Source organism: Ahaetulla prasina, chromosome 7 (assembly GCF_028640845.1).
Source record: "Ahaetulla prasina isolate Xishuangbanna chromosome 7, ASM2864084v1, whole genome shotgun sequence".
NCBI classification, from domain to species: Eukaryota; Metazoa; Chordata; class Lepidosauria; order Squamata; family Colubridae; genus Ahaetulla; species Ahaetulla prasina.
Window position 1 is genome coordinate 102,675,035 of NC_080545.1, and position 11,406 is coordinate 102,686,440.

The following is an 11,406-nucleotide window of genomic DNA, read 5'->3' on the forward strand; positions in this document are numbered from 1 at the left end:
AGAACACAAGAGGTTCTTGAGTGGCTCAGGCTGCTAATGCAGTCTGTTATTAACAGCAGCTGCCTGCAATTACTGCAGGTTCTAGTCCCACCAGGCCCAAGGTTGACTCAGCCTTCCATCCTTTATAAGGTAGGTAAAATGAGGACCCAGATTGTTGGGGGCAATAAGTTGACTTTGTATATAATATACAAATGGATGAAGACTATTGCTTAACATAGTGTAAGCCGCCCTGAGTCTTCGGAGAAGGGCGGGATATAAATGTAAATTAAAAAAAAAAATAGGCGGCCATGGTAACTTGGGGGGAGGGAGGGAGGAAAGAAGAGAGACAAGGAGAGCAGAGGGGAAGGGAAGGGGAAAGAGGGAGAGGAGAGGAGAGGAGTGGAGGGAGGGAGGGAGGGAGGGAGGGAGGGAGGGAGGAAGGAAGGAAGGAAGGAAGGAAAAGCCAAGCAGGTCAAAGCTTCCCTTGTGGGACCAATTCCCATTTCTGACTTGGGGTGAATTCCCATGTTCCCCTCCCTATTTTCTTTGCATGTAATACGTGAGCCAAGATCCCGCAAAGTGCCCGAGCCTTATGAGCCCTTGTGATCTGAGTACGTGATCAGGTTTCACAATTTTATTTTTCCCCATTCACTTACTCCTTTCCATCATCCCATTAATGTTGCATTTTTAAACAACGCATAGAGGATGAAGAGATAATGGACTGCAAGGCAACTGCAACCGCTTTAAGAGACAGATGGCTCAGCCCTGGGAACTGAGCAAGTCCACCATTCCAAACCCCTCCCCCTTGATTCTTTGGGGTGCGAGGGGGCTGCCAGCTTCCCAGACATTCTTGGGGCCTCTGCTTCCCATCCTGGCCTACCTGAAGAGCCAACCAGAGCCCTGATCTGAAATGCAGCCGATTCCCAGGAGCTGCTGCATCCTCAGCAATTCTCACCACAGGGAAGTTCAACTCACACATGGACTTTCAGCCAGTGATCATCAGGACTTAAGCTTCACGCAGCTGTTTATGTCTGAAAACCCAAAGAATCAGCCACGGCTGCAACTTTATTTGCTAAAACATGCCTTCCTCAGCAGTTGCTCCAAAGGTTCCGAGCAGCCCATCCGTTGCAAACACTGAGTTGGTGAGCAACGGGGACCAGCCCCTGGGGAGATGGCAAAGCTGCTTTTCTCCGCCGTGCCCATGTCGAGCAGAAAGGCACCCTGAGACAAAGCCACCTGCCCTGCTGCTCTCAGCTTCATGGCAGCACAGACCCCCCCTAACCAGCTGCTGTCTTCAGGGACTAGAGGAGGGGCCCATCTCAGGCCGACCTTGAGACCGTTCCCATCTGCAGCTGCCTAGGAGAGCCCTGGGCCCACTGGCACGGTGCACATGAGCTAGTGGGTCTCCACCTTAGAATCTCCCGTGGGTGTTGCTGACCTCCCTGCCTTGGAGAGGCCCAGCTTCTCTGCTCTGGGCTACGAGCACTTCCAAGGGCTTGCCAGGCCCAACGCCCAAGACAACACCGTGAAATCCAAGCCTCTGCTTGCTTGCGCCTGATGAACAGAATCTTGCCAGACTACCAGATATGAGAGGTTCTACAGTGTGGCTGCCTTGAATTTCTTTCTTCTTCCCCATCCAGCTTGGGACTGTGCAATCTCTTGCCTTGGGCCCCTCTCTGGAATGGGCTGCCTCCCCCCTGGGAAACTGTGATGCAATTGCCCAGATTCCCCACCACACCACCACTTCTTCTTCTCTATAACAAAAGCAGAACGTGGCTTTGAGCTCTCAGATTTATTTCAGTTCCCTGGAAGAGCATGATGGGAACTGTAGTAATGACGCAGTCCTTCCCATGGGTGTAACTTTAAGCCATCAATTCAGGGGGGAGCACTTCAACCCCCTTTGGCCCCCACATACCTCAGCTGGATTCCATGGGGAAAACCATGGTCCTCCCTCTAGAGCGGGGATGGGGAACCTTGGACCTTTTATGGCGTGTGGACTTCAACTCCCACAACTCCTGAGTCAGCATGGAAGAGGAATAATTGTCATAAAAGGGCCAAGGTTCCCCAGCCCTGTTCTAGAGGCCAGCTGACAAGCGATGACAAGGCTCCACCAGAGAGAAGGCTCTGCCAGCCCTGGAGGGGGCGAGGGAAAGTGAGGGGCACCAAAACACCTGGGATGGTGGCAGCCAAATTGCCCCTGGCCTTTACAGGACTGCAGCCACCCTTGCAGGGGGGTGGCCAGGAAGAAGAGGACAAATGGCACACAGCCCCCCCCCAAAAAAACCAAGATGCCAATACTGGTCACCCCAAGAGTCCCCGGTGGGGGAGCATCAAAAGAAGCCCTGATCCAGGACCCTCGTGCCTCTCTGTCAAAGAGGAAGCTGGGTAGATCTGGCGCCAGGTATTAAACGGCAGACTCTGGTAGAAAAGGGGCATGTTCAGAAATGAATTTGCATTTTATTTATTTATAAAATCTATCTTACCACAGGGTAACTCTGCGGAATCGCCAGGAGAACTCTCTGGCATGGGTTAAATAATGATTTTAGGGCTGTTTCCGGTTTGGTTTCTTTTTAATTATTTCAGAATTCGTTGTCTTTTAAAGAGCTGTTTGTTTATTCCTGTCAGAGGCATCACAATTAAAATAAGGCACACTATAGGACATAAAATTTAAAATATAAAATGCAAGATTAAAGTATGTGCAAATTAAACAGATCTTGCCCAGTAACTAGCAACATAATTGTGTTCTGTCAGCCAGCCATGAAGTCCTCCAGTGGACACTGATCGGGACACAAAAGGGCAGGTCTGCGTAGGTGTTGTGGTCTGAATGTCACCACAATCACAAAGAACAGAAGCCACCGGGTGGCCCCATTTGTTCTAAAGAGCTGCCTTGGGTAGAAAGGCAGGCCAGGAGCTGAGAGGCTAAGAATCCCCTTAGAAGAATCCCAACGACCCACACCCACACCCACCCCTCAGCGGCCCAAGGAGTCACCAGCCTTGTTTGGGATACTAACTGACCCTGCAAAGCTGCTCCCATTCCCTCCGGTTGGCAACCTTGAGCTGTGCCCGCCTGAGCAAGGAATAAACACTTGCCCTGCCCCGTTTGCCTCAGTACTTGAGTGAGGGGAGGCTCTCCCCTTGGTGGGACCTCCCGAAGGAGCTAAAAGGGGGGAGCCCCACCTCTGCCCCTTCCTGCGCAGAACTGCACTCCCCGGCCTGAGAAAGACCCCTTCACGGCTGTCCAGTGTAATTCATTGATGCTTTGGGGACAGAGAGAGAAGCAGGATTTGTCCTGGAAGGTTCCCATTAAAGCATCTTTGGCTGAAGTGGGAGACACGACCGATTGAAAAGGCAGGTTCGTGCAGCACATTTGACCCCAATAAGTCGGATTACAAATCAATAAGTAGGATTTCCTGGTCCTCCCCATGTGCTGAAGCACCAGCCCTCCAACTCCCAAGCGACAATTCCTGCTTCAGTCACAATTCTTATCTTTTCCCCCATTCCTCCATCTCCTTCTCTCTCCCCCTCCCCCCTTCAGTTTTGACTTCTGAATAATTAGATAATAATGCCACCATGTCCATCTTGCAGCGTTTTCAAGGTCTTACTGGGCGAAACCACCCTGGAACCCCCCCCCCACCAAGAGAAGGCAAAATCCTTCTCAAGAGAGAATGGATCTGACCCAGCTCCTCATTCGCTGAAACAAAACCTCACCGTTTACAATCTTGAGGATGAGGGAAGCCGCCATTTAAAATAACAGAAGAACAGAATTGGAAGGGACCTTGGAGGTCTTCTAGGGCACCTCCTGCTCAAGCAGGAGATCCTCTACCACTCCAGACAAATGGTTCTCCAATCTCTTCTTGAAAACTCCCAGTGTTGGAGCATTTACAACTTCTGGAGGCAACTTCTGTTCCACTGGTTAATTGTCCTCACTGTCAGGAAATTTCTCCTTCATTCCAGGTTGCTTCTCTCCTTGATTAGTTTCCATCCATTGTTTCTTATCTTGTTTTCTGGTGATTTGGAGAATAGCTTGACCTCCTCCACTTTGTGGCAGCCCCTCAAATACTGGAAGATGCTATCATGTCAATCCTGGTCCTTTTTTAGTTCCATGCAACATGGAAGGGGGGGTTCCTAGCTGAGGACATGGCCCCTCCTGGTAGCTCCAGGTCCTGCTCAAACTCAGCAGAGACCAAGCCGGACCAGGCCTGACCCGGTTTCTGCGCTTGTTCGCTTACCAACTTTCAGAGCAAGTGGCTCCAGTGGTCACATTCTCACAGCAGCTTAACCAGGTCACTGAAAGACATACTGACTGCAGCTTCATTGTCCGTGAAGCAGGTTAGAGTTGTCTGACAACTCTAGTATTTTGCAGCTTGATGGGATGTGCACACACAAAAGACAACTTAGTTAAGTGTGTTGTGCGAATCCAGGCTGGATCAACACCCTAGAGGGTGAGGTGCACATCACAGGAAAAAGGAGACAACCCCAGAGGTGTGACTGTGACAGAATCACAAAGTTGGGAGGCACCTTAGAGATCTTCTAGTACAACCCCCTGCTTGGGCAGGAAACCCGATGCCACTCAGGACAAATGGCTGTCCAATCTCTTCTTAAAAACCCCCATCAACTCCAGGGACGCTGCCCTCATCCTAAATATATGCCAGTTACCAAGCCCCCAAGGTCTGAAGACATGACGTGGGGATGCCACGATGCTCGTAAGTGCAAGGTGGATGGCATATAAATTTAATAACTAAGCCAAAGGCCTGGGTGTGCTTACCAAGCCCCCAAAGTCTGAAGACATGACGTGGGGATGTCACGATGCTCGTAAGTGCAAGGTGGATGGCATATAAATTTAATAACTAAGCCAAAGGCCTGGGTGTGCTCTAGCAAACGGGGTTCTCCAATTCAACAGGGTTGTGGAGGTGCTCCAACATCTCCAGATCTCATCTTGGCAGATGATGCCTCTCTATGGGTGGAATGAGATGGCTTCTGCAGAGGGAGGCTCATGCAGATCCACCCCACTGCACGAATCTCTTTGGCAGACCCCTTGGGGAGACCCTCCCAGGGTCGGAGCAGGAGGGGCTGAGATGGGCATCTGAAGCTATCTGGCTGCTTCTGACCATGCCTCTCTCCCTCTTCTTTGTTGCCTCAGGCCATCTCTGAACTTAACCCATTGGGCTCCTGGTCCAGGACCCCCTTCTCACCATGGGTACATTCAGACATGGGCTGGGGCAACAAAGTAGCAGGACCCTCCTTCCTGTTACGCCCCGTGGCCAATAACTTTGAATAAAACATATAATGGCCCTGATTGCTTGCTTGCTTGCCACCCAGCTGACTAGCAACTTACAAGCAGGTAAGGCAATAAAGCAGCCACAGCACCCAGGAAGATAAAAATGCAAAATATCAACATCCCGGTAAATTCACCATTTGCCCTGCTGGAAAAACCAGGTTCTTCAAAGTCTTCCTAAAGAGCAAAAGGGTCAAGACGAGACGCTGTTCCAAAGGACAGGGATCCATTTGGGATCCACCAGAGATCTAGCAATGCCTGTCTCCTTCCTGGCCCTGAGCAGCTCCTTGCAGAGAAAGTCCTTGGCATTCCTGGCTGCCCTCTTAATGGGTCAAGCACAATAGCAGAGAAGCCGGACGAAAGGTTGCCATCGAGGGTCCCTTCGGTATGCTGCTTAAATTTATTTTCGTAAGTTTTCACGGGTATAGTTATGTAGGTCTTGGCATATATACCAATATATATATGCCAAGTATATATACCATATATACTTGGCATATATATATCATATATATATACCTATATATACGTATGCATCCTATGCAGACCACAGCTGGCCAGGTTATGGTTTTTCAGCTGTCCCGGATTCCAGAAAGAGGGTGTGAGAATCTCCCCTTCATCCCTGAGTTTCCCTTAAAGGGTCCACAGATGGTCCTGACCGGAGCCATTTCTCTCCTTAACTCTGCCCTTACACTGCCCCCCCACTCCAGAGAAAAAGGCCAAAGACACCCAAACCTCTTCCCATCTTGCGGCACCCAATTCTCTTTCATCAGAATCATGGAACCCACCCCCTCCATTGTATTCCTGCCTCCAAAAAACACACATACACACCCCCTCCAGATGCCTGGGGACCGCCAGTTGCCCAAGGCCAGTGCCCTGAGAGTTAAGGAGGCCAGGAAGCGCCATGTCAGCTCCATACTGGGAGGGGTACAGTGGGGTGGCTCAGCCCAGGCCCCTCTACTTCCCAAAGATCTGCGAAAGACCCCATCATCCTGGCCTTCATCTCATTCCCCTCCCCCCACCTCTGTGCCAAAGCAGGTCTGCAGGATCCCTGCTCATCCAGAAGAGATCCCAGAAGGAGCCAAGGAGGCTTGGATTCCTCTGACAATATTCCTGCCCTTTCCATGGATCCATTTAATCGATATCCAGCCTTTCCCCCCCCCCCCCCAGATACCGAAGGTGGACTGCGGGTGGCTCTCCCTTGATTTTATCCTACACCCGGGTAAGCAGAGGAAGGGGCTGATTTTGGGATGGGCTTGAACCTGACTCCCTCTGGTGGCTCCCCAGCCTCCCCAAAGCTTCAACTACTAGCCATGCCCTGCTCCTTGGCAGCCCGGTTCCCCTGCAGCCCCGTCTCTGGGTGAGGGCAGCCTGTCCCCAAAGGGCCCTTCAGGAAAACAACCACAGCAGGACGAGAGGCCTCTCCCGTCTCCAGGGTGCATCTGGGGAAACCAAACCCGGGGGCTTGGCTGGCCTGATCCAGCCAGGGGCTTCTGGTGTTCTCGCAGCCATTGGATCCTTCTCTCCCAATAAGAACCTCCGTTCCTAGAAGAAGCTCTCATCCGGTGCCCCTGGGGATCACCAAGGAAAACTCCTTCACAGCTTGGAGGACCAGAAGACCAGCTGAAAGAGGTCCTGCTCCTTTCCCAATCCTCAGGCAATGCCCCAAAGCCCCTCTTTGGCTTTGACGAGGGGCCCCACAAAGCAAGGTTGGCACTATGCAGCCCTCTGCCCAACAGTTGCTGGGGGTTCCAAGTGGGGCAGAGGGCTGCTGCTCATCTGGGAGAGCACAGCTCTGAGGCAGCTCTGGCTCCCTGCCAGACTGAGCCTGGCAAGGAGAGAAAGGAGAAGGGGGGAGGAGCGGGAGGGCCGCCCATTGCCCAGTTTGCCTATGGGGGGTGGGGGGCAACAGTAGGGCTCACCAAGGCCTCTCAGGACTACGCAGGCCTAAAGCGCCCTGCCCACAGCAAGCTCAGCAAGGGCCTGGTGCCTCTCCGAAGGAGGGTCAGGATAAGTGGCCCCCACCCTAGGCCCAAGCTCGGCTCTGGGGGGGAAGGAGCGCAGGGCGCCAAAGCAAGAGACGAAGGGAGCTGCCGCGGGCGGGGTCCGGCTTCTCCGGGGTCCCGCTTCTCCGAGGCGATCCGGCCGCCGAGTCGAAGGCAAGTCCTCCATGAAAGGAAGGGTGGCCGGATGGGCGACGACGAAGCGGCACCGCCAAATCCGCGAAATGCCTCGGTTGCTGTGGCCTCCACGCGGGAAGAGAAGCGGCTTCGCTCTTTATCTGGGCCGAGTGCTGCCGCCCCCCACCCCCACCCCGACGGCAAGGGAGGGAGGGAGGGAGCGGCCCCCTTGGAAGGGCAGGCAGGGAGCGGCACGCGACCCCCTTGGCGGTCAGGAGGAGGGACCCCAAGAGCAGACGGGGCGTCCACGGTCCGGCGGTGGCCAGGCCCAGTTCCTCCGAGGAGCCCAACGAGCAGCCAGCGGGAACTCCTCGGCCGCCGCTCCCAGGCCCAGCTTCTCCACCCGGGTTGCGGACTCGCCCCGGGGAGCCTCTGGGAGCCGCGTCGGCCAGCACCGCTCCCTCTCCGCCCCCTCCCTCCCGCGGCCTTGGAACTGCCTGCGGGCTCAGCCCCTCCGCGAAGGCCGAGGGCCGGGGGCGGCGGTGGCGGCGCCTTACCTGCAGCTGGGCGGCGAGAGCGAGTGGAAGGTGGAGAGCGAGAACATCTCCGCCCGATCCGCCATCTTCTCCGGGCGTAGCGCCGCGCCGCGCAGCCGAGCCGAGGCGAGCAAGAGGCGAGGCGCCGCGGGCGAGGCGAGGCGAGGCCGGGCCAGTCGAGGCGGCGGCGGTCTTCACTGCGGATGCTGCCCGGAGAGGCTGGCTAGAGCCGCAGCTGCCATGGCGCGCTGGCGCTTCCTCCGGCCCGGCCCGGGTAAACAGCGCGGGGGGCTCTGCGCCTGCCCTGGCTGCGGCGGCTGGGGGGGAGCGGGCGGGCGGGCGGGCGTCGCAGCCAATACCCACCAGCCCGTCGTGCTCCGGCGCGGCGCGGCTCGGCGGGAGGCGGCTCGGGGGAGGGGGAGGAGGGGCGAGGCGGAGCGAGGCTCCACAGCGCCCCCTCCCCACTGCGGATGCGCGGCGCGACACCTCCAGCCTACCGGGTCGGGGGAGGCGGCGGCGGCAGGAACGTCCAGCCCCTCCGGCACCCCCAACCCGGCGCCAAAACAAAGCGGGCGCCCAATGCCAGCGTCGGGCGCCCGTTTGCAGAGCGAGGGCGCTGCGGGCGGGGCAGCGGGCAGCCCTGGCCAGGCCGGTGGCGGCGCGGGCGGCAGAGCCGGCGGCTTACGGGGCGTGGAGCTGTCCGCGCCGTTGGTGCTGAAGGGCGGCTGCTAGGAGCTGTCCCTGGGTCGGGCGCTGAAGCGGGCGGCCAGAGGGCGCCGGGGAGTCGGGGGGCTGGCTGGGGCGCCTCGGCAGCAGAGGGAGGGCCCGACAAGAAGGCTTTGCCAGGTCCTGCTGAGCGGGAGGGAGGGAGGGAGGGAGGAGACGGCCGGTGCCCCAACAGGCCCTGGCGGCATCTGCCTGGTGGGGGGCCAGACTTCACACAGAAACCGGGGCTGAGCTGAGCAGGGTGGCAGGGGGAGGCCTCCCTCCCTCCCTCCCCAGGGAGCCAATTAAAGAAACTCCAATTAAAGGCAGGCCCTGCTGCTCCTGGGACTTCCCCACTGGGCCTGCCCCACACCCCAGATTCCCAGTTGCTAAGGCTGCCTGCACTGTGGGCGAGCCATTGATCCAGGGCAACCGATCCGTATGCTGCCTTCCCAGGAAACCTGGCCAAGAGAAGAGAAATATGGACAAAGAGCCTTCCCCCGGCTGCGGCCGCCCAGTATGCCCAGCCAACTACTACAAGTCCAAAGTAGGCATCTGGAGGGCAGAAGGTTGTGGCAACTTCTGTAAGAGGGGCACCTGATGGTCTAGGAGGTCCCTGTTTTGCCCCTTTCTGCAGCATGTGCCATACTGACCTACACTGAAAGAATTAAGACTGGCATTAGGCTGGCCACGTTGGCTGCGGATGATAACTCAATACATTGGGCCTGGCGTGCCAGGCTGGGGTCAGAGATTCATAGTTGGCACACACATCTCTGAGAATATCTCAGCCAGCATCCCAGTAGCTGCAGCTTCCCTCCAAGGCAGAGACCCACAATCCTCTGTGCCAATGCCCGTGAATACAAACAGGGCAGGGAGTGGCCCTCCCCAGGACCAACCATGCAGCAAACGGGGGGGGGATTTTTAGCGGGTGGATGGATGGATTTATTTACTGGTGCAACAGAGTTCAGTTTTGAATGATGGTTTTTAAATGTTTTTATTTTGTTCACCAGCCAGAGTTCATTTTGGCACTTGTATGATGAATCAATCTATCAAGCAGACCCACAGGCTCAGCCCCTTTCCTTATAATTGTCTAGGGTGTCATGCAACACATTGTGGAAAGTTGGGAAAGTGCCATTATGAAGGAGGGAGCTCCTGCTTCCTCTTCCGCGTTCTCGTACATCCTCCATGCAGCCAGCCAGATACTCCTCCTCCTCTTCCTCCTGTGGGGGTCAGTGACTGTTGAGCCAAGTGTCATCTTTGTCCACCCCACTGATTCCCCCCCTCCCCCGCCAGCTCCAAGGGGTTCACCAGGTACCTCTGGCTCTGCTGCTCAAGGGGGCAAACGTGCCTAAAACTCCTGCCTCTCATTTTCCCCACAACAACCCTGTGAGGTGGGTTATCAGTCACTGCATATTCCGATGCACCGCAGTGGATATTTAAATAAGCCTTAAAGTTGCCAAGGTTGGACATCCCTGTTCTGGGCCAAGGCACCTTTTAATTTGATATGATTGCGGGTGGACTTCAGATACAAAACCTCCTGCTTTCCCCGAAGAGGCTCCCCTCAACATCCCAGGCATTTTACTCCACCAAATAGCAAGGTGACTCCCCCAAGATGTCCTCCAGCCGTCACGAGGCTTCTCCACCTGCCAGCAGAAGATCCAGGTAAGCCCCACCGATGAGATCTTTCTCCTCTATGCCTAATTCGCTCATCAGTTGCCAGGCCACTTCCTTGCCTTCCTGCGGACTCTGTTGCTCCTCTAACACCACCTGCAAGAAGGGAGAGGACGATGGGATACGGGGCTCATGCACATGGCAAACCCCTCAACCCCAATGTGCAACCAGCTGCCTTGTGAAACCAAATACATTTCCAACAATATGAGATGGACCAGTGTGTGTGTGTGTGTCTCCAAACTTGGTGACTTTAAGACCTGTGGACTTCAACTCCCAGAACTTGCCATGCTGGGAGTTAAAGTTCACAAGTCTTAAAGCTGCCAAGATTGGAAACCTTTGAGATGGGCGAAAGTTGGTTTCTTTGAGAGGCTGGATTTATGGCTACATCATCCTCCTCCTCCTCCCAATGTTTTTTCCGCAGATGCAGCTTTTTGGCTCAACAAACTCTATCTGTGGTCCAACCGGGCGTTTTTCATATCTTCATTTATTGTACAGGTAGTCCTCGAATTATGACCATAATTGAGCCCCAAATTTCTATTGCTAAGTGAAACATTTGTTAAGTCAATTTTGCCCCATTTTATGACCTTCCTTAAGTGAATCTGGCTTCCCCACTTATTTTGCTTCTCAGAAGGTTGCAAAAAGGGATCACATGGCAACCGTCATAAATATGAATCAGTTGTCAAGCACCCCAATTTTGATCACATGACCATGGGAATCCTGCAAGCGTCGTATGTGTGAATGACAGTCATAAATCACTTTTTTCAGTTCCATTGCAACTTTGAACGTTGAGGACTACCTGTGTCTGTCTTTGACCCAGCCCAGAAAGCAGCACCACACGAAAACAACTTGGTTAAAAGGCCTTTCAGATCCAGCCCTCACCCACCGCCCTTTTTCTCCTGCAATAACCAATGTAAAAAGGTTCAAATTCAGCAAAAGCAGGGGGGAAAAAACCTTTAGGATTGCAACTCCCCTGTCTTCCCGTCAGCAGCTAAGTCCCTCTCAGTGGTACGTTGCAGGTGTGGCAATAAAGGGGATTCCCTTCGTTAAGCTAGTCAAGGCTTCAGATAAAACTTGCCCAACCGTTGCTTGTGGCTAGCAGGGCCCTGGGCTTGGGGCATCTGCA

General features: G+C 54.8%; 1 protein-coding gene across 1 annotated transcript in view; it reads right to left on the reverse strand.

Moving 5' to 3' along the window:
- The window catches only part of MAPK8IP2 (mitogen-activated protein kinase 8 interacting protein 2), a 34,175-nt gene extending 25,939 nt beyond the window's left edge, over positions 1–8,236 (reverse strand). Inside the window, exon 1 of the mRNA XM_058191548.1 lies at positions 7,929–8,236. Coding sequence (XP_058047531.1) covers positions 7,929–7,993 — 65 coding nt within the window. The 5' untranslated portion in view covers positions 7,994–8,236. The remainder of the gene's footprint in view (positions 1–7,928) is intronic.
- Positions 8,237–11,406: the final 3,170 nt, after the last annotated feature.